Source organism: Papio anubis, chromosome 13 (genome assembly GCF_008728515.1).
Source record: "Papio anubis isolate 15944 chromosome 13, Panubis1.0, whole genome shotgun sequence".
Taxonomy (NCBI): Eukaryota; Metazoa; Chordata; class Mammalia; order Primates; family Cercopithecidae; genus Papio; species Papio anubis.
In genome coordinates this window covers 69,049,948-69,073,906 of record NC_044988.1, presented here as the reverse complement: position 1 = coordinate 69,073,906, position 23,959 = coordinate 69,049,948, and the positions used below count along the sequence as shown (strand labels likewise).

Sequence of the window (23,959 nt, the reverse complement as noted above, 5' to 3'; positions counted from 1 at the left end):
GCTTGCCCATAGTCAAAATTAGCGAGGGGCTATTTTCTTTCACTCCAAGTCCAGAGATATTTCTCTTATAACAGGATGCCTTCCATCTCTGGACGTCTCTAATTGTTAGAAAGTTTCTCCTCGTCCTGAGATGAGCTAGCCTTTCTGTAACTCTCTCCTATTTTCTGTGCACCAAATTAACTAATTACTTCTTTCAACAACTATTTATTGAGCACCTATTCTGTGGCAAGGAATGTTATAACTACTGGGGTTAGAGATGCGACAGACAGATCACACTCCTAATCCTTGTGTGGTATGAACATCTAAAGACACTGTTGGATTCCTGTGCATTTTAGCTATCCAGGCATAGACATCTCTGCTTAGAGCAAGAGGGAGGGGTTGGGAGGTAGGGGGAACCAGGGAAGAAGGAGTCAGGGAGAGAGAGTGATGGAATGAAATAATAGAGCTACATTTAGGTCTGTGCTCATGTTTTCTCCTCTTCACTTGGTTAAGATCTACTCATTCTTTGGATCTCAAATCAAATATTTCTTGAAGGAAGCTTCCCTTTTTACCCCCATTCTAGATCATGTTCTCCTCTGGCATTCTAATCTTTCCCTTTGCAGGACACAACAGTCTGAAATCAGATAGTTACATGATTTTTCTCCTCCCATTAATTGTAAGCACCATGGGAGCATGAACTGTATTTGCTTAACATTGTATCTCCAGCACCAAGCCTAGTACATAGGAGACACCCAATAAATATCTGTTAAATGGATACACAGAGGATCAAGGATCTGTGAAAAATGATTATATAAGTACTAAAAGGGTAAACTGCTAAGAATAAATATACAGGTTGGGAGTTATTAAGAAGCTAACAACAGTAAAGAACTTTACAAAATCTAAAACCTACCATATCAAAGCTTTGGAATTATATTTCCTGGCTGTAAACCTGAGCTCTACCACTTATTTATTTATTTATTTATTTTTGAGATGGAGTCTCACTGTGTCGCCAGGCTGGAGTTCAGTGGTGCAATCTCAGCTCACTGCAACCTCTGCCTCCCGGGTTCAAGTGATTCTCCCGTTTGGCCTCCCAAGTAGCTGGGACTACAGGTGCGTGCCAGCATGCCCAGCTAATTTTTGTACTTTTAGTAGCGACGGGGTTTCACCATGTTGGCCAGGATGGTCTCCATCTCTTGACCTTGTGATCCGCCCGCCTCAGCCTCCCAAAGTGCTGGGATTACAGGCGTAAGCCATCACGCCTGGCCTTGACCACTTATTAACTGGGTGACTTTGGGTCTGTTTCCACATTTGTAAAATGGTGCTAATAATGGTACCTGCCTTATGGGTTGTTATGAGAAGTAAACGAGTTAGTACATGTCAAGTATTTGGAACCATGCCTAGCATATAGTGAGCACTTAGTGAATATTTGCAAGTATCCTCTCTATCTAAAACTCAAGTCATTACCTTCTCCTTCAAATCAGCCACTTCTTTAAGCTTGTCTACTATGATATTACAGCCTTTCACATCACTCTCATAATCATCTCTAACAATTCCTTCCCTCCGAGCCATCATATTTAATCCATTGCAAGAACTTCCGCTATTATCTCTGTGATGTTCCTTGCATTTATATCTCCCTCTCAATACCCATGGCCTCTGGACCAGGATCTTCAATATCTTTGCTATCTAGATCATTTTAATAGCTCTTGACTGATCTCCATGCTTCTGTATCTGCTGTTAGCCATTCCAGGTACTTCCAAGTTTATTTATTAAGCAACATTAAACAAAATAACACATGTAAAGCCCTTGGCACAGTGCCTGGCACCGAGTATTTTAAAATGGTAGTTATTAATTTCATAGATTGCTAATTACCAGTAGGTTCCCTTGTTCCTTGCTACTTAAGGTGTGGGCCCCAGACCAGCAGCATCAGCATCACCTGGGAGCTTGCTGGAAATGCAGAATCCGTTTAGGTAGGTCCTGCCCCAGACCTACCTAACCAGAATCTGCAATGCAACAAGATGCCCAGTGATGTGAACACTGGAGAAGCTCTGCTCTAGTCAATCCTAGTACCCATAAGATGCTTGACTCAGTCCACACCTAGTGTTCATCTAGTCTCTGTAAACCTCATTCCCCAAAGTGGGAACTCACTCCTCAAGGCAGCTTATTCCAATTTCAAATGGTTCTTTCTATGAGAAAGTTTTTCTTATATTGAGCTAAAATTTGCCATCCTATGTATCAGGGGTCCCCAAATGGTATTGGTCCATGGCCTGTTAGGAACTGGGCCACACAACAGGAGGTGAGCAGCGGGCAAGCAAGTGAAGCTTCATCTGTATTTACAGCCACTCCCCATTATTTGCATTACCACCTGAGCTCCGCCTCCTGTCAGATGAGTGGCGGCATTAGATTCTTATAGGAGTGTGAACCCTATTGTGAACTGTGCATGTGAGGGATCTAGGTTGCACGCTCCTTATGAGAGTCTAACGTGTGGTGATCTGTCACTGTCTCCCGTCACTCCCAGATGAGACCATCTAGTTGCAGGAAAATGAGCTCAGGGTTCCCACTGATTCTACATTATGGTGAGTTATAAAATTATTTAATTATATACTACAATGTAATGATAATAGAAATAAAGTGCCCAATAAATGTAATACACTTGAATCATCCCGAAACCATTCCCCCAACCCCAGTCCAAGGAAAAATTGTCATCCATGAAACCAGTCCCTAGTGCCAAAAAAGTTGGGGACTGCTGTTATATGTAGTTCCCAGTTCTGCCTCTTGGGCTTATATGAGAAATGTCAAATTCTCTTCCTCATGGCAGGGAGTAGGGGATAAAGAAAGGGATGATAGTAACCATCAGGAGCCCCACCAAGGGGAAAAGTAACTCCCCTTTCTGAGCAGGTGTTAGGGCAAAGGTTAACTTGGTGACAGCAATGCAGTTCCAGCCAAAGGGGAAGGAAAGGTGGGCCCCTGGAGAGAGAGGTGTGTGTAGTTCAAACACCAACAAACAGGACTCCCCACTCTCAGCTCTACCCCTTTTTCTGGGAATTCACCTTATTGCTACCACTCATGCCATATACAACATCCTTTACTGATGGGCAGTCCCAGAGACATTGAGCCCACGCTGGTCAGGAAGCCACAAGTCAGTCAGCAGTCTGTGGTGAGGCTGATTTAAATGGTACTTTTCAGTCTGACTGTCTTTGATTTGGTAGAGTATGTGTCTGTCTCTCTCTCCAGTGAGACCACAGACTCTTTAAGGGTAAGGGAATGTGTGTCTGGTGCACAGTAGATGCTCAATAAGTATTTACTGGATTAATCTGAATCAAAAGAAGGCAATTTTCAAGAATTCATAGTTTTCTCATGACTGTGGTAGGCTAAAAATTAATTCAGATTTTTCTAATTTGGGAGACTTCCTGATACTCACAATTGGCCCATTCATTCAATGAATATTTGTCATATGCCAGATACTTGTAAATGGTAAAGTAATTTTAAAGATACTAATAAGACTCTCCCTGTCCTTAAGAACCTCACAGTCCAGCTGGTAAAGAAAGACACAAAGACATTCCTTAATACAATGTGTATATTCAATTGCAGGGATGCATGAACACTTTTATGGATTCCTAGAGAGCAAGACAGCTGGCTCTTCATAGAAGTGTGTAAAACAAATAATATAATAATAATAACAATGAAGGTTTGTCTAATTTTTTTCCTGCATAGTACACATTAGTTCGTTCAATCTTTATAAGAAACCTGCAAGTAGACATCTTTATCCCTGTGAGAAAGAAGGAAACTGAGATTCAGAGAGGGTAACGAACTTGTCCAAGATTGCCAAGACAGCACATTTCAGGGTGAAGACCTGAACTCAGATCTCCGGTCTCTAAATCCTGTGGCCTCTCCCCTCTCCCACCTTTTTAAACTATTTTGCCCTGCTAAGTTTTACATTTAGTTTTCCTTGCAATGTAGCTGACGGCTTTATTTGATGCAAAAGCAGGGGTAACCAGGTAACCATATACAGTGAGCAGTGGAGCTCTGGAAAGACAGATGGTGGAGGGTGTGGCATGGTCAGCCACCTGTCTAGTCCTGCTGTGTCACTGTTTCACTACTTTCTGCCCTGGTTCTGCCCTCCTTCCACCTTCTCAGTCTTAGAGGTCATGTTTCAATAAGACCAGGAAAAAGACTACAGTCAGAAGAGAAAGGAGTCATTTTCTCACCTGACAGATGACCTGAGTAGGGAAAAGAAAGTCATGGGGAACAACAAAATGGCATTTGAGCACTTGAGATTCCCTCTGCCATCTGCTTCAAAACTACCTTTCCAATCTTATTTCCCCTATTTCTCTACAGGAAAAGCATTGTGCTCTGAGGTTAGGTCATCACATCAGGCCAGAAGGTAAATAATCCATACAATGACTTTTATCCCTGAAAATCCTTTAACTTTCCCAAAAGCACAAGACATGCTCTCAGCACTCATCACCAGAGGCAGAGAAACCATGACTTCCAGTGGATTCATATCTTCTCTGTCATGCTCACTCCAGGACATACAGTCATCCAATGCAATAGCCTGCACTCTTAATTTTTCTCCTCTTTCTACTTGGATCATATATGTGATTTTAATATATGCACAATGCAACTCCACTGTAATTGTTTTAACCCTAAACTGTACTGAGGCATTCAACTGCCATGCCCTTGCGGTTCTCTTTCCTTCATCTGGAATGTTCTTTATGTCTTCTCATGTCTAGATACTACCTCTTTGGGAAGTCATTCATGACCAACACTTCTACCTTCCTTCACCTCAAAAAAGTTAGCGGTAATCTGGACTTACCCTGGACTGCCTCTGTGCCTTTTCAGGACCTGAGCACTAATCGCTATACATCAAGTTCATATATCATAATCTATGACTTCCTAGTAGACTACCCACTTCTTGACAGCAGAATGCATGCCTGGCTCATCTTTGCATCCCTAGAGACTGTCACAATGCTTGGTACATAGTAGGCCCTTATGCTTATTTAATGAGTGGATATTTATAAAATGGTAATTCCACACTAACTTTGTTTGGCGGGGGGGCTTCTTATTTATGAAACATTATTAACTGCAACCAGGTATCAACTCATTGGTATCCCATCAGATTCAAACCACTTGCATTACTTCAGAGATGCAGCACTGGCAAAGGGTAATGGTTGGGGTAGATAAACAGGGAACCTGAAAAACGTTTGAAAACCAACCACTGTGGGGAACCCCCTATTTACTGCAGGAAAGGAGAGTGATCTGAATGAAACCATTTCCTGCCCCACTTTACCGCCTAGTTTTTCATGAGGGGGTACAGAGAGAGGAGGAGGACAAAGAAAAAAAGAATCAGAAAAAAAAAAGCCATGTTTGTGCAAACCACCAATACTGTCCAGATTCTTAATACTTTTCCTGGAAGCAAGCCTAGTTAAACTTCTAAGATGCCATTTCCTTTTCATGAGCTCTCCTCTGTGGTTTAAGAAAAGACAATTTTGGGATGAATTCTGTAATGTAAATAGCCCAGCTGTTACTCCACAATCACCCTTTATGATCAACGAAGCTTATTCAGAAGTCAAGATCCATGGCAGCTCATATTCAAATGAAAATTAATATCCACAGCAATGCACACTGTTTCCCAAGCATCGCCTTTTCTGCCATTTCCTGATATTTTCACACTTATCAAACCCACTTTCAACCAGTAAGTCACAAAGAGTGTTGTAAGGTACAGAAATGAGAGAAGATGGCTTATTTTTGTTGTAGGCTAAAACCACAGCAGGAATGAGGCAGGAAAGGGAGCTACCCGCTCGGGAAGGCCCAAAGACACCACTGTAGTTCACTTGGCTTATTGTAAGTGCTCATTATGTGCAGCTTAATTAGTTTTATATCACTGTCCTCCTTTAAGCCTCTCTCTCAAGCATCCAAGGAGACTGTCACCAAACATACTGCCTTCTAAAGCCACCACCTGTTTCCTCATGCCACTGAGTTTGATGCTTCCAAGGGGCAGGGGAAGGCATATGCCTAACTTGGACTCTGTCACTATCACTCCAAGGGGGATCATAGGTGAATTCAGAGTTGCCTATCCTGAATCCAGTTTGGTTACATCACCAACTGAATTTTCTATAATTCTCACTGCTGCCCTATGAAATAGGCATGGTTATCCCCATTTTACAAATGACAAAACTGAATTTCAGAGAACTGAAATGTGTTCCCCAAGAGCACCTATTTATTAAACACAGGACTGAAGATTAAAATCTGGGCGTGCTCAATTCCAAAGTCCAGGCTATTTCTGCCATGCCAAACTGCCTCCTCCCCCGGCCAATCTCCACATAAATGGGCAGCGGGCTGAGCAGCTGTAACTGCAGGGCACAGAACAAATGGAATGCAGAAAGAGGACCAGCACCACCCTTCTCCTAATTTCTACTCTATATTCTCTGTACTGAACTGCCCAGTCTCTCCAGGTTGGGTCTTCCTGGCACCCACACATCCTGGCCTCTTAGATATTTGTCAATTTCCATTTAAAAAGTGAAACAAAGATATGGCCTTTCAGGGATGGGCCATCCTCTTGAATCATGGCTTTCAGACCTGGACTGACCTTTTTCCTCTTAGATTCTTTCTCACTCTAATCTGTGCCCAAAATGCACTGACAGGGTAAATCTTTCTAAAATGCAAACCTGACCATCAGGCTCCTTTGGACAAAACCTGTGGATCCTTGTTGTGCTCAAGATAAACTCTGCTCCCCTCACCTAGGCGTGGAAGGTTCTTCATGTCCCGCCTCACCCTGACCTATCAGAACAGTCACATCTCCTGCCACTCCAATTTTCAGTTGTTTCCTTTCTGAAACTTAGCCATATTTTCAATGGCTTTTGGCAAATGTTTATTTATGCCTGGATTCTCACTTGTTCCATTTTAGCTTGGAGACATCCTCTGCATTTACAAAGGACCAGCTCCTGTGATCTCTTCTGAGAAGACCACCCCCACCTGCTATCTCTGGGCACTTGAAACTCACTCCCTTGTCTCCATAGTGGCACTCAACACCCTACATCAACTGTAGTACTTTGCATGCCTATCTCCTCTAGGGATGTGTGTTATCATCTCTGAAAACCCAATGACATGCAGCACAGTGCCTAGGTCAGTGAATATTTGTTGATTAACTAGACTCAACACTTGTTCCCATAGAGATGAAGCAATGTACTGCTTTTACTTGTGGGAATCCAAAGCTGGATCTAGACTTTTGTTTTTGTCTTTTTAAAATGAACTGAACTCCATACTTTCTAGTTTTGAATGTTTAACTGACTTAGGAATTGCTGAATGGTTTTGAAATTGAACTAAAGAGCTTCAGTTCAAAGGCAGCCTTGAACCAGTTTCCTTCCAGTCCTGATGAAGTAATATACTTGTGCCTTAAATCTGTTTATTTTCTTCAGATGCTCCAGTATGCCATTTGAAAGCCCTCCAAATGGAATCCATACTCTTTGAGACTGCCTTGGTTTTTGTTTCGTTAATGGCTCTCTTGGAAGTCTAGCAGCCCCATTTAAAAAAAAAAAGTGAGTTTCTCATCCTGGACCAAAGACCAAGAGGAAGTCAGTTTCCATTTGGAATACTGAAGGAACGGCTAGTGTCTGAGTCCTCACTGCAGCCATACCATTTGCTTGTCTTTGCCTGCATGTCAACCATCAAATGACGAACCAGCCTAGCCTCTTAAGGCACAGATGCATCTAACTTTAGCTAATAGGAGATATCCCAAGAAATACAAGTGAACAATGCTTGGGCAAACCAATGTACATTTCCAGTGAAACAGAAAGAAGGGGCCATCTGTACCAGAGGATGCATTTGATGCTCTGGAAACTCACCACCTGCCTGAGAAACATGTTTTCTATAGCCAAGAGCATATTATTCTGAACTTGAACTCTCAGTTCAACAGCCAAGCCTGTGCTTGTGTCTGACCAAAAGGACAAGGATGAGCCCCTCATTTGGCCACTTCTGGAGCCCCCACCCTCTGTCACCACCTCTCCAGGCCCCAGTCTGACCGGAAAGAATGAGGTCTAACAGGAAACTCTCCCCCAGGGCAAAGGGAGCTGGGGCAAGGTCCTCCATGGCCACGGGGAGATGATATTCTTTCCCTTGCCCAACATGCGCCTTTCTCCATCCCACCCCACCTTGGGATCCTTTATCTCCCAAAAGATAGAAAGAGAGAGATCTATAGGGGAGACAGGCATAAATCAAATATGTTTTATGCTTGTGGTTAAAAAACTGCTCAGTTGGCCAGGTGTGGTGGCTCATGGCAGGAATCCCAGCACTTTGGGGGGCCAAGATGGGTGGATCATTTGAGGTCAGAAGTTCGAGACCAGCTTGGCTTGCATGATGAAACCCCATCTCTACTAAAGATACAAAAATTAGCCGGGTGTGGTGGCAAGTACCTGTAATCCCAGCTACTCAGGAGGGTGAGACAGGAGAATTGCGTGGACCCAGGAGGCAGAGGCTGCAGTAAACCAAGATCACATCATTGCACTCCAGCCTGGGCGACAGAGCGAAACTCCATCTCAAAAATAATGATAATAAAATTTTAAAAATAAAAATAAAAACTGCTGTGTTGAGCCATTTTTGCTTTCTCTCAGTCCTTTGCCAATCGAAGTTATTAAATCAAGTTGTATTTGATATGTCTATAGTGTTTTGGTTTTACTTTAGGTCACTAGCCAAGAATTGGGGACACGGGAAACCTCATCACCTCTGCTCCACAGGAATGGGCTGGGTAAGGTAATCTTCCTAGGAAAGGCTTTGTAAAAAGAACTCTGAACCAGTCTAGGCAATAGGGTGAAACAGGGCTACAAAACAGCCAAATGTGTGGTAGCGTGTGCCTATGGTCCCAGCTACTCAGGAGGCTGAGGTAAGAGGATCACTTGAGCCCAGGAGGTCGAGGCTACACTAGGCCATGATCACACCACTGCTCTCCAGCCTGGGTGACAGAGCAAGACCCTGTCTCAAAACAAACAAACCCTGCAGCAGCTAGTCCCACTGTCCACAGATCTCTGGTAGGAAGTTAGATTTTCATATATTGGGCTTATTGACAATGACAATTCAATAGACTATGGATTCTCTTTCCTAGAAGTTTATGACAACAAATTATAGATGCATGTTTCTTTGCTTAAACTAGGTTAAACTTGACAGATTTCAGAAAAAATGGTAGTTATTTCCCCACTTTTCTGGTGTATGTGGTGGTCAAGGCCCACCATAACAAAGGGAAGGAGAGAAATGAGGATGTGGTTTTGGCAAGGTGGTGCTTACCTGTGATCATGCTCAGTGCTGACAGGCAGGCTAAGGCTTGGATATCAAGGTTCAGGCTCTGCAAATTTAAGGAAAAGTCTTTAATAGAGTCGAGCCACTCCCCAAATCCACGAAGGCACTGAAGTCGATGCAGGACAAGTCCGTTGCAGAACACAAACTTATCTTCAGCAGTGTTTGACCTGGGAGGTGAGAGGAAGAGAAACATTAAACAGGTCTGTCCAGTCTGTCCAACATGATAACATTACGACACACAGGCACCCAGACAGTCATGGGGCAGCATTGGGACCCCAGTGTGGTGCTATGAAGCATGCCCAGATACTCAAAATGAATAAGACTATGTTCTCCGGGATAAACAACTAGCACCACTTGTCTATGCTAATGTCTTTAGTGAACATCAGCCCAGGGGAAGATACGGGCTGTGGCACCTGCTGTCTTATTAGTAAAATCAATTACTGGCTTTCCTTGGAACAGGACATGGGGGAGCAGGCACTCATGGGTTACAGAGGTGAAGCCCAGTGCACCCCTCTCTCAGCAATGAACATGAGACTGTTCCCTCCAGGGCTCCTGAGACAGGGCTTGTCCTTGATTTTCTTAAATGTTAAAAAACTGCCAAGGCCTGAGGCTAGACACTACAATTCCATTGTGTAAACTTTAAAAATACCAAGTCCCTGGCCAGGTGCGATGCCTCACACCTGTAATCCCAGCCCTTTGGGAGGCCAAGGTGGGTGGACCATCTGAGGTCAGGAGTTTGAGACCAGCCTGGGCAACATAGTGGCAACATTTTGTGTCTCTACTAAAAACACAAAAATTAGCCAGGCTTGGTGGCATGCACCTGTAGTCCCAGCTACTCGGGAGCCTGAGGCAGGAGAATCGCTTGAACCCGGGAGGTGGAGGTTGCAGTGAGCCAAGATCGTGCCACTGCACTCCAGCCTGCGTGACAGAGTGGGACTTTGTCTCAACACAAAAAAAAACAAAACAAAACAAAAACCAAGTCCCTGTAAGTGCCAGAAGTCTATCACAAATTAAAGGGTGGCCTAACAGAAAACAAGTCCTTATTTTGTATTACCTTCTCTGCTTTTAACATTGGGGCTGTGGAGGGCTATTTTTAAATCTGTCCTGATAGTTTACGTTATGTCCATCATCATCTCATTTTTCTTTCATGAAAGGTGCCTTGGAACTTCCACGTGGACATCACCATTTAGGGGTGTGGCTTTGGGTGCTCCTTAAATCTCTCTGGACTTCTTTTTCCTTGTTTATAAAACAAAAATTCTAATTGCTACCTCCTAAGAATGTTGAGGGAATTAAATAAAAGAAAGGATTTGAAAGCCCATGCATGGTGCCCAGTACACAGGACGGTTTGACAAGTATTGGGTATAACAAGTAATGGGCTGAATTATATGTGGTTCTTCCTTTAATTTTAGATTTCCTTTAACTTTCAAATCTCTTGCCACAAATTTATCTATCTTGGCCTGTTGTATTCACAAGTCAAATAATCTCGTGTTGCTTCTTGGATGAACAGCTTCATTCATTCCTTCACTCAGCCAAGTGTCTACTGAGCCTGAAGCACGTGTTATTCCTGGAGCCAGACACTGGGAGAAAACATGGTGAATAGGACATATATGGCACCTGCCTGCATGGAGTTTACAGTCTACTTAATCCTTTGTTGCATGTCTAATAGATGACAGCCACCTTGCTGGCTCAGCTCTGGTGTACACTAGATTGGCTACAAATTAAGCTATTCCTGGCACTCTAGTTGTAACTCCACCCCATCTCTCCTACTGATCCCATCACAGAAGGCATACACAGGACAGAATGATTCAGTCTCAGAATATAAAACATGGACCCTGATGACATCAGAATCTGATGGCATCAGAATCATTAAAGCATGAGTTAAAAATGCAGACTTCTGGACTTCTCCCACAGTCCACCAAACCAAAATAGATGGCAATGAGGCCTGGCAATTTGCACCGTAAAAATTAAACAGGAGTTTCTGGTAATGATATGAAATTGGGGAGGGGATGGCAGGAAAGAGAAAGAGGGGAAAGATGGATTTTTCTGATATTTGGTATAAAGTCGGTATCATCTCCTAAAAATATATAACTGAAAGGAAGCAAGGAAGATGGAGTTAAACAGGCTATTTGTGAATAAAAACAATAATAAAATAAAGTTTAAAAAATTTACACGTGGAACTTACTAGAGGAGCTTCCAAGGTTCTATGTTTTTGAAAAATCACTTTTCCTTTTTGTGTTTGGTGTCACTGACTATGATAGGATGGACTAAATCTTTCTATCTAAGAGTGTTCTCTTGGAATAAAACTGGGGGTTGAGAACGTGTGGGAACTCTTTAGGGCCCCATCAGGTGTGCTAGAATAGTAACTTGTTAAACAGAAACCCACGAGGTAAATACAATGTTCCAAAGCAAACACTTGCTCCCAGGAAATAGCTTACGCACCATGAGGATCTTTCCAGAATCACAGAGTGTTGGAGCTGCGAGGGACCTCAAGAGATCATCAAATCCAACCTCTTCCTTTTAAAAAGGAGGGATTTGAGCTTCCGGTCAGGCAAGTGACCTGCTCAGGGTGTGACAGCAAGTTCACATTAGAACTGGGACTAGAACCCAGGGGTTCTGGCAGCAAGCCTAGTGCTCCCTCCATGACTTATTGCTCAGTTTTTTTAGTGCCTGATCATATTTCACATTTGCTTCTTGAGAAAACGTTTCACCAATGATTCAGTTACAAACACAGAAGGTTTCAGGCTTCTTCTAAGGAAGTAGACTGAAGATAAAATAGTAGTAATTACCTGATGGAAAGTCTGAGGACAAACAGCTCCAAAAAGGCTGATTCAATAAGTAATGTCTGATCTTCTTTGGGGAGATCAGTAAATCCCGGAATCTTTTCTGCCCAGCTTCTGGATACATCAATGGAGGCTGTCAGGAGGTTGTAGAATTGTTGCACATGCTCAGCATCTGTGCCTGCAGCAGCCTGGTCAGTGGGACAGTACTAGAATGCAAACCAGAGAGAGCAGCATTATCTTGCTTCAGTGGGGATAATAGTATCATTTGCAAACAGGCCCTTCCAAGACCATCAATGCCTAAATTCTTACTTTTAGGTGTCACAGTTTATAAAACCCCTTCACATTCATAGTCTCATGTGATTTTCACAATGGCCCTCTGATACAAATACAGCAAATTTTATTGTTATCACTTAATAGACAAGGAAATTTGCTTAAGTCGAATTAGCAAAGTGGTTTTCACCCTTGACTGTGCAGTGCAATCACCTGGGGAGCTTGAAGGACACAACTCTTGTCTGGGTCCTGCGCCTAGAGATTCTCATTTAATTGGTCTGGGGTGGAGCCTAGGGGTCAAGAATTTTTAAAGCTCCCCAGGTGACTCCAAAGTGGAGTAGCTCAGTTGAGAACTACTGCCCCAGGAGTTTGTGTCCAAGTAGATCTCCAGGGTCTGCTCATTTCACTATGGCACAGCTGTCTCCCCATGAGATACTAAGTTAACCCAGTGGTTCTCAAAGTGTGGTCTCCAGACTGGCAGCATCAGCAACACCCAGGAATGTGTTAGAAATGACAATTTCGGCCTGGTGCGGTGGCTCATGCCTGTAATTCTACCACTTTGGGAGGCTGGGGGGTGGGGGGTGGGGGTGAATCACCTGAGGTCAGGAGTTCGAGACCAGCCTGGCCAACATGGTGAAACCCCATCTCCACTAAAAATATGAAAATTAGCTGGGTGTAGTGGCATGTCCCTGTAATCCCAGCTACTCAGGAGGCTGAGGCACGAGAATTGCTTGAACCTGGAAGGTGGAGGTTGCAGTGAGCCAAGATCATGCCATTGCACTCCAGCATGGGTGACAGGGCGAGACTCTGTCTCAAAACAAACAAACAAACAAAAAAGTGACAATTTCAGGCCCTACCACAGACCTACTGAATTAGAAACTCTGGGGGTAGACACAGCAAACATTAAAAAATTTTTTTTTTTGTAGAAATGGTGGCGTGGGTTGGGGATGAGTATCACTGTGTTGCTCAGGTTGGTCTTGATTTCCTAGACTCAAGCAATTCTTCTGTCTCAGCCTCCCGAAGTACTGGGATTACAGTCATGAGGCACCATGCCTGGCCCACCAAACTGTCTAATCAAGATCTCCAGGTGATTCTCATATACAATGAAGTTTAGGAATTGCAGAAATAATCAACAAGACAAAGAATGATTTTTGCTTGCTGTTGATGGATTTCTGTGAGATAAAACCAACCAGGAAGTAGTGGAAGGAAAGGTCTCTTTGGCAGAACCCAGGCAGCTGTGTGCCATTAGACTCAGGACTGTGGCTATTTAAGTTAATACAAATTAAATGAAATTAAAAATTCAGTTCCTCAGTCATGTTAGCCATACTTCAAGTGTTCAGTGGCCAAATTTGGGATAGAACATTTCCATCACTGAGGGGAGGTCTATTGGACAGCATGGATCTAGAGAGTCCAAAGAGCAGAAAGATATAAGTAGGAATAAAGTCTTCACCCAGCTTTCAGAAATTCTGGTAGAATCAGAGTTTTTCTTGAATCACGGGAGGAAAGACTTTTCTGCTGCAGAGAGGAAGACTGATACAGCAAGATACTAATCAAGGGACAGCCAACAACACAGAGATTTAAGAGATACGCAGAAACACGTAAATAGGCACATCATTTCCTACACATTAACATGGCTGTGCATCATTGTGCATTCCTTTTCTGAACTGATCCTCATGGGGTAAGGATTTTAATCTTTATTTTACAGATGAGAAAACTGAGGCTCAGAGAAGCTAAGAGATTTTCTCAAGTTACACAACCAACAGTGGTACAGCCAGGACTTATGCTGACCCTGTGATTTCAAGTTTTACCCCTCCTAGCTGTTAAGTATGTCTGATGTTACTAGATGGTGGGATCGTTTATGAAACCTTTTTTTTTTTTTTCCCCCGAGATGGTATCTTGCTTTGTTGCCCAGGCTGGAGTACAGTGGTGCGATCTTGGCTCACTGAAACCTCCACCTCCTGGGTTCGAGCGATTCAGTGCCTCAGCCTCCCGAGTAGCTGGGACTATAGGCATGTGCTAACATGCCTGGCTAATTTTTGTATTTTTAGTAGAGACAGGGCTTCACCATGTTGGCCAAGCTGGTCTCAAACGCCTGACCTCAAGTGATCCACCTGCCTTGGCCTCCTGACATGTTGGGATTACAGGCATGAGCCACCGCATCTGGCCTATGAAATCTTTAAAAAGCATTTTGCTTTGTTCTCACTGGAGCTCTCCAGGTGCATATTCATTGGTCCTATGTTTCTGTCAACAGTACAGTGACTGGCACATAATTATACCTCAATAAATAATTGCTGAATATTTTTCCAATGAAAGAATAGTCAGAAGAGTGCTTAGGTTTGCTGTAATACCCTAACCTGGTTGGAGAAGAAACAGCTAATAAGCAACTAGGTGTTTACTGTGGAGCTACCTAGGTGAGAGGAAATGAGATGCTTATTTAATTGGGTCTTTTTTTCTTTGTGTTTTCCCAAGAAGCAGTATTAAATAACTAACTATAAAAAAAAAAAAAAAAAAAATCAGAGTCCACTTACTTTAATCTCAATTTTGTTCTGGCCCCTAATATGTGAAATAATGTAGCATCATTTAACTTTTTTGAACCTCAGTTTTCTACTCTGTAAAATGGGGATACGTTCCTCAAAAAAAATTTTTTTTTGAGACAGGGTCTTGCTCTGTTACCCAGGCTGGAGTGCAGTGGTGTGATCGCGGCTCACTACAGCCTTGACTTCCCCAGCTCGAGCGATCCTCCCACCTCAGCCTCTTGAGTAGCTGGGACCACAGGCAGGAACCACCATGCCCATCTAACTTTTTAAAAACTTTTTGTAAAGGCAGTGTCTCACTATATTGCCTAAGCTGGTCTTGAACTCCTGGGCTTAAGCGATCCACCTGGCTGGGCTTCCCTACAATCTCTACTGGGATTACCAGGTGTACCATGCCTGGCCTTCCTCAAAATTTTGTTGTGATGATTCAATGTGATAACATATGTGAAGGGCCTGATATATAGTACATGATTAACAAATGACAGTGATGATATTGATAGCAGTTATGATGTCTGAAATAATCACCATCCCTCAGCTTCCATATTTATGAAATGGAATGGGTAGAAGTAGAAAGTTTTTGATTTTCAGCCCTGATGTTCTAAGATCCTATAGCATCTGGTCCAGTTCAGAATCGTGGCTCCTCTGTTCCCAACAATCCTACACAGTGCCTGGGATTCCATGAAGTCCTGAATATTCTGTTGTGCTAGACCATGGGAGCAAAGTCCAGGAGAAGGAAGCATGGCGGCACGATCCTATGTCATAGACACTTCCCACTACCTCCTGGCACACAGACTCTTTTTTTTTTTTTTTTTTTTTTTTGAGAGAGAGTCTTGCTCTGTTGCCAGGCTGGAGTACAGTGGCATGATTTTGGCTCCACGCAACCTCTACCTCCCAGGTTCAAGCAATTCTCCTGCCTCAGCCTCCCAAGTAGCTGGGACTACAGGTGCGCGCCACCACGCCCAGCTAAGTTTTGTATTTTTAGTAGAGACAGGGTTTCACCATGTTGGACAGGATGGTCTCGATCTCTTGACCTTGTGATCCACCTGCCTCGGCCTCCCAAAGTGCTGGGATTACAGGTGTGAGCCACCGTGCCCAGCCGGCATACAGACTCTTAACTGGAAAAGAGTGGGGAAAAGGGAATTAACTTTTCTCTTTTTTATTTTCTCCTTATTTATAAATCTATTTAATAATTAATTCCACAGGCTCTCCAAGAGCAGAATGAAATTCAGGGCAGATCCTCCCTTTCAAAAGCTGAGGGAGCTACTTGTGAAACTCCCAAATGAGTGGGAGTAAAGGAAAGTATGTTGGACCAAGCAGCATGTCATGGGGTCCTCGTCCAGGCTCTGCACTGACTTGCTGTGCAATTCTAGACAAGTCACTTAACTGCTCTGAGTCAGTTTCAGCCTCTGGAACAGGAATAAGTGGACTAGCTGATCCCTAAGATTCCGTCTGGCTCTTGCACTAAATGATTCTAAATATTGCTAAATCACACCAGGTATGATGTTATTGCCCAGAACGTGACACTGATTCAGCATTATTTTGTTTTAAAACAGTGGGTTAAATGGAGAGAAAAATACTAAAGAATGAATAGTTTCCCCTGAGAATGGATCTGACAGCTACCTCCTGCGCTGACTCCCCTGAATCCGTGGCTCACAACTCAACAATCTCTCTGCTTCCAATATTTGTTTAGAATCCACCAGAGCATGTAGCTTTCACCCAGGGTCCTCTGCAGGCTTCTGCCCCTGCTGGGCTCACATTTCATGCCTCCTGCACACAGGGAAGTGAAGTCCCTGCCCACCCTGTGTGTGTACTTTTCTCCGATGGAGCCCAGCAAGCAGGAAAGCCAGCCGGCCTGGCCTGCCAGACTCCAGCCAGATCCTCTGGGCTTCACCTGCAGTGGTTTTGATCCAAGTCTCAGAATTTTGGAGCCAAAGTGAATTCAGCCTGAGCCACCAGTAACTTGGGGCTGACTAGAGGGTCAGCATCCAATGCTGGAGGAAAAGAAAAATCTCCTCTGTTGGACATAAGGTTTAAAGGAATGGAACAAAACATTTTAGATTTTTTCTCTGCCTGGCCTACCAGTTTAGAAAAACCTCAACCAATGAATACTGGTCCTAGAGTTGGAAGGACTGGACCCCCAGCTCTGCATCTCTGCTGCCCTACATTGATTGCTCTGTCTCTGGGCTAAGTAGGTTTGGGGTTTGACAAAGAAAATCTAGAAATATTTGCTTACTGATCATGCCAATCGAACATAGGTCAAATGCAAAAAGATTTTTTGTAATGAACTTTTTTCCTGTTTATACTAATTTTTTTTTTCCATCTTAGAGGTGTTATTTTGATCTGTCAGAACTCTGGCTTTCTCACTAGTTAAAGACACGGTATTACATTTACTGACAGCCAATGCCTAAGGAAGGTTTCTCTGAAGCACCAAGAATGACAGTCTAGAGCTGCAAACAACAGCAATGGATATTATTTAAACTAAAATGGGTCTGCGTGTTTCATATGGCAGTAATGCAGCTATACAAGCCAGACTTCAGCAATAGCCCAGGCCCCAAATGAGATATTTGTGTGGAAATTAAGTGAGACTCATGGAAAACACCACCCCTCAAAAATTAGTGATGTGAGGCTTTAACAGCAGAGTGGAATCTAATATTTACTCGATCTCACTTTCAGCCCTGGCTAAGTATGTAGACTATGCTAAGGAAACGTTTTTCTCCCCTTAAAATGCTACTTTTCTCAACTATAGCTCTGAAAATTTTAGATGTGATCATTGTATAAGTCAAACTATGTATACATATTCTTAGGTTCTTACACTTTAAAAAGTGACATTTTAAAAATTGGCAATGAAAACAATTGGCAATGAATATATTTCCCCCCAAATTTTTCTTTGCTGATCTAACTCTATGCCCCCCACTCCAAAAAGCAAAAAGCGAAAGACACCTCTCCTCCCACAATGACATCACTGCAATTGTATATTTGTTTACTCTTTTTCTCCTTTACTAGTATGTAAGGTTCACGTGGATAAGGGCTTTGCCTTACTCAGCAATGTGTCCATTGCCCTGGAACAGTGCCTACTACCTAGCAGCCATTCAATAAATATTTGTCAAATGAATTAATTGCTTTTAGGAAAATTTATATCTCTATTGCTCATCCCTTCTCAATCCCATGAAAAGCTGGAAAATTCAAGGTAAAATGGAGTTGTTATTATAAACTATATCAATGGTTCTCAAACCTTAGTGTGCCAAAGAATCATCCAATGGCACTTTTTAAAATACAGATTTTTGCCTGCCTCTCCTTCTTCCCAGTCCTAATTCAGTATGTCTGAGAGGGTGTGGCCTGGGAATCTGCATTTTAAAGCAAACACCCCAGCTCTTTCTGGTAGGAGCAGTCTGGGCACCATGTTTTAGGAAATGCAGACTTGTACTCATAGTGGAACTACAGCAGGTATTAATATTATGGTCAGAATATCAGGGAATGAGAAAGCTGGAGGAGATAATGGGAATGGATTTAGCTTAATCTCTTTACCATTTGGATCAGGTAACTGTGGCCCACAGAGGAGCGGGAACTGGCCTGAAATCATCTAGTGAATTGGTAACAATTTGAGAGGGTCTTCTAAGATGCTTCATGAAACCACTCTTTTTGCAGCTTCATTCTGTTTACCTTGTAGATCTAATGTGTCTTAAGCCACATTGTTTCATAGGCTATCTTGTGAACACATTTAAATGCCATTTGCTGGTGCCTGGTTTTATCTGAGCAGTATCTCTTGTATTTGCAAGTCTGTTACTCCATTAAGTGGCACTGATTACCAGAAAACCATCCTAGTATGCTGAAAAATACTTGAAATGATCAACTAATGAGGACACTAAGTATGTTTTCTCATTAGTAATTATGCAGGCTCTGAAGCCAAGCCCAGTATCTATACATACTTGTATGGCTAAATTAAAAGCAACTGTGGTGCAGAGAATAGCAACATTTTGAGGAGAGACAAATCAAACATGACATGTTTTGACTGCACTGATGTACAATGATCTGAGCTCACTTTTGAGGGAGAGAAGTTTGGCCCAAAGGAGAACTGAAGGTCCCAGAGCCAGGAACGCTTCACAGAACTCAGGAGCTCTTTCTGGCCTCTAAAACATTCATTTCCTCTGTGACTTGGAACAAAACCCCTCCACCTCCCATTCCCACAAATGGAGAAAACTGCTCACTTACTACCTTAAAGGAACACATGCTAGTGCATGAAGATTAAAACATACTGGGCTGGCAACACATTTCCTCCTTTCTCTATTGACCTGACTCATTGGGGGAATCTAGCATCTTTAATAAATTGTAGGGCTCAAATCAACTCTCAAAGTTGGCAGCGAAAATTCTTATTTATAATGTAATAAATTATGGATACACACTAAAATACTGCTAAGGAGTGGGATCAGGCAGCTATAAATGAAGCAGAGACTTTCGTTTTTCATTTTATCCACTTGTAAATGGTTTGCCTTTAAAAAAAAAACCCTATGGAAATATATTACCATTATTGTAATTTTAAAATATTTAATAAAGTTTATATGTTCAAAAATATAATAAATTGTCATTAAATAGAAGTGACAGTATGATAAAATAGAAACATACTACTTTGAGTGATGAGATCTGGATTTTGTCTTCTACTCTGTCACCGACAATAGGCAAGCCAGTTAACCCCTTTAAGCCTTAATTTACTTTTCTGAAAATATGGGACTTGGATTAGATGATCCCAGGGTCACTCTAGTTCTATGAATTTGTATATGTAAAACTTTAAGAAGGAAGGTATTATGAAAATTGAATTTCAGTGAATGACAGTATTAAGAAAATTACTCAAACCATAAATAATACCACACAGACCTAGAGCCTTAGTGAAATTATGTAAGAATATATGTGATGGTCAGCAAAGGAAACAATTTAAAAAGTGAAATACTACAGAACGGGAGAAAATATCTGCAAGCTATCCATCCGACAAGGGATTAATAACCAGAAGATATAAGGAATTCAACTCAATAGCAGAAAAAAATAATCTATTTAAAATATAGGTAAAAAACCTAAATAGACATTTTTCAAAACAAGACATAGAAATAGCCAACAGGCATGTTTAAAAATGCTCAACATCACAAATCAACAGGAAGATGCAAATCCAAACCACAAGGACATATCATCTCATCCCAGTTAGAATGATTATTATTAAAAAGACAAAAAATAAATGCTGGTGAGGATGTAGAGAAAGGGGAGCACTCATATACTGCTGATGAGAATGTAAATTAGTATAGCCATTATGGAAAACAGTATGGGGGTTCCCCAAAAAGCTAAAACTAAAACTACCTTAATTACTCCTTGTGTTGATGAACTCACACTTCCACAGTAGCTAGTATGGTCAATACTTGTTATTAGACAAGTGAGTGGGAAGAGGCCCCCCTCCTTCTCTCTCCAGATCTGTCTTTGGGAGAATAGTTCTTTTTGCCACAGGACAAAAGAGTGACCCAATTTCACCAAATCTTTTCCCTTCCTGCCTACATATTTCCATTTCCCCCAGTCATTCATTACAAGTTCCCAGAAACAGTAAATCCCAGCTTAGAACTGAACTCAATCTGTGAAGTACAGTCTGACAGGACAGAGTCCATGCAACCATCATCAACTTGGGTCTGGTCCCATACTTCTACTACTGCAGCTGAAGGTAATGTGGCATCCCTCCCTTCTACCACACACGTTCTTTGTTGGTTCATTTTGAGTGTATATGGAATAAACTCCCCAGATCTTCTTAACATGAACCACTGACAAGCCAAGGCTCTCCCATTTGTTTAAATTCTAAATGCCGAGCTTCACATTTATTTTTGTTAACTTTCTTTGTGATGGTTTCAGCCCTTCCTGTTCCAACCTGTCGAGATCACTCTGAATGTTGATACTGACATCCATCATATTAGCGATCCCTCCCAGCTTTCTGTCATTTGCAAATGTGATCAGCATGCTCCTATGCTTTCATCCAAGTTTTTGATGAAAACTCACTGTATTTTTAAAAAGTCTTTTAATTTAGTTGATTTGGGTCCAATTTTTGATAATTGTGTAATGCTATCTAAAAGCAGGGGAATCCAAGTTATGAGGTTCAACCTGATTCCAAAATAATGCAATTAAAATAAATATGCTTTGCAAAATTGAGCCAGGCCCCAAAGGTAGTACCAATGTGACCTAGACTCTGGCATGGTCAATCTGCTATTTTGGACAAAGCTAACAATTAAATTGGATAAATGTTTGTTGATGAGGATGATGACTCTAGACTAACAGACTGAATGGTGCAGAGGCAAGCAAACATACTAGATTGATTTTTCAGTGTGGAGACAGTTCCCAGCTGGGACAACTCAAAGTGCTGGGAAAGGTTTGCCATTGAATGACTAATTAGGCCATGTAGACTCATAATTGGATAATTGGGGGCCAAAAAATCACTTTTGAGGCCTAAATTATCTGAAGTGACCATCTATTGTGCTTTCAAATGCCCTGGAACAATGTCAGATTGCGTGCTATAGCCTTAGCCTAGGCAGTGCTAAGAAGCTTCACTAATTCAGATGAACTGCATATGGAGAGGCCAGGGTGCTTCTGGGAGGAGAACTCTTCATTTCTGCATACTTTTCTAGCACCTACTCTCACTGGAAGTAGAGAGGCAGTGAAGGCTGGTATTAGGAGCACAGATTTTAGGTTCAATACACTTGGCTCCTAAAATACTTGGCTCCTAATTCTGTCTCTGCTGCATATTAGTTCAGTGACCTTGGGCAAGTCAGCGCTTTAGATTCTCCCAGTTTAAATTTCCTTATCTGTGAAATAGAGATCATAATACTTACCTCAAGAGTGTTCTGCATGACACCTAACGTGTAGTGTTCGTGCTCATTAGGACATTCAACAGATGGCAGAGTAAGAAAGTTTGGCCAAGGAAATAACATACAGGGCACTGCGCTAAAGCTTTGACAAGTATAATTGTAATTAATCTTCACAAACAACCCCAGGAAGTAGATATTACTATTACCCTACAACACAGAAGAGAAAACTGAGCAATCAAAAGGTGTAATCAGTTGCTCAAGGTCACTTAGCTAGTAAATGACAGTGTTGGGATTTTCATCTAGGCCTGCATGATTCCAAAGAAGCCTAAACTATTAACTTAGTTTTATTATTCTGCTTTATTCTCTTACACTATTATTTGAGACTTGATTGTAGTCAAGAGCCACTACTTATAATCAGAATAAGAGTCCTCAGCCTTTGATGCTAAGGATCTACCATGCTTCTCATATGATGTTTTGTGATCAGGTGCAGAGAGGAGGCTTCGCAGCCTATAATGAGGGTGGGGAAGAGGGAAAGAGGATCACAGCAGGTACACTAATCATTTCTATCAACACTGCAACCTAAGAGAAGGGCACATAGCAGGGACACACACTGTTTGCCAGCCATTCAGCCAGAAGCTTGAAACACTGATTAGACCTGGGGAGGGCAGTTTGGTAGTAGCTACCAAGACAGATCAACCGACTGGGGGCCTCTGGACTGGTATTTCTTTATCTGAGTGCAAGCTGTATTTCTAAGGTGTTGTTTTTTGTTTTGTTTTGTTTTTTTCTTCAAGCAGGAGGGATAATGATGCCTACAGTTCATGGTGGTTTAAAGGATTAAATGAGATAATGTACCACAATGTCTAGCATATAGAAACTGCTCAGTAATTGTGATATTTTTTTCCTTCCCTTCCCTAGTCATTGAGACCCTGTTTTGCTAGAAGTTTGCTTTTCTAAGTCCTTTAAAGAAATTGGTTACAGAGCTGTTTATTCATTTGCTCAGAAAACCCTTTCTCATGGTTCTTCTCTGTGGTATCCAAATTTTGAGGAATTTGCAGGGTTCAGACTGATGGGATTTTACTATATCCCATAGGAAATAAAAATGTTGATATGTTTTGGTTGACTTAACTATAACAACACCAATCATTTATGGTCTTAAAAACGTTTTCACAACCATCATTCTTGTGCGACTGGTGTTCAGAACACCCCTCTGAGGTTAAATATTGTAATCATCTCCACTGTAGGCAGGAGAGAGCCAAAAGCAGGAACCAGGTGACACAGGCAGGAAGCAGCAGAGGTGGCTTTCCGTCCGAGTCCTCCTGACATCTGATGTCACAGCCAGAGCTCGCTCCTCTCCACCAATGGTCTAATCCCTCTGAATAAGCACCAGGTCAATCAATGCTGATGCAATTGGATAAACTGCTTAAGAATAACTTGAGGCTCACCCAGATGGTTTGAACACAATATGAAAAAAAACAGTAGTCACTTTGTCTAGATCATGAGAGAAATCTACAAATTGTAGTTCGCCTGTGCAGATTTTCATTGGCACAACCACCAGGAATCCTGCAACAATGTGTATGACAGGTGCAGCACTGTCAAGGTCATTTGTTAAGGCATTTAGAGATTCAATAAGGCAAAAATTATTTGGTGCAATGGATGCATTGAATTGCTAAATGAAGCGAGAAATATAGAAAAAGTATGAAAAGTGTCTAACATGATGCCAGACACAAAATCGTTCAATCAACTCTTATTACTAGTAGCCATAAATAAGAGACCCTGATCATTCATTTGAAAGAAGGAAATCATAAAACTTACTCTGGAATAATCAAGATCTCTGGGTGTTGAGTCTGTTAAAGCTCGGACAAGGGCATTCATCATGCAGACTGGAGGAGAAGGTGGAGAGGGCTGAGAAGGTTCCTGTTGTAATGGGCTCTTTGGTTTGGAAGGCAGACGACCTCTCCTCCCTTTCAGACTATCTGTACGGACAACTGATGCCAAAAGAGACAAAACAATCTTCAAAGATTATGGACTGAATGACCATAAATCACAAAAAGGAATAAAAACACATTACAGTTGAGCAATCATTAATGAGACCAACCGTTTAAAAGTGGTAATAAGTTTGGAATAATATTCACACAATGATTTCATGAGAGTTGAAACAAGCAGCATAAAAGCCACCCATATTTACATTTGGTAATGAATTAGCCCTAAAAGTCTCCTTCTTAAATAGAGCAAAGATGTATGTATACAAGTCCCCTATTAATTTTGAGAAATTAGAATAAATAGTCCT

At 42.0% G+C, this 23,959-nt stretch overlaps 1 protein-coding gene across 9 annotated transcripts in view; it reads right to left on the bottom strand.

The window, feature by feature from the left end:
• The window catches only part of NR4A3 (nuclear receptor subfamily 4 group A member 3), a 44,264-nt gene that overhangs the window by 8,753 nt on the left and 11,552 nt on the right, over window positions 1-23,959 (bottom strand). For 8 of the 9 annotated variants that reach the window (XM_021927319.2, XM_021927320.2, XM_021927318.2 and 5 more), the window contains 3 exons: window positions 23,485-23,657; window positions 12,051-12,250; window positions 9,253-9,431 (listed from right to left, as the gene is read on the bottom strand). In XM_021927319.2, the coding sequence (XP_021783011.2) occupies window positions 9,253-9,431; window positions 12,051-12,250; window positions 23,485-23,657 (552 nt within the window). Of the gene's footprint in view, window positions 1-3,545; window positions 3,746-9,252; window positions 9,432-12,050; window positions 12,251-23,484; window positions 23,658-23,959 lie in introns of those variants that run through there. The other variant, XM_021927322.2, reaches the window with a different exon arrangement.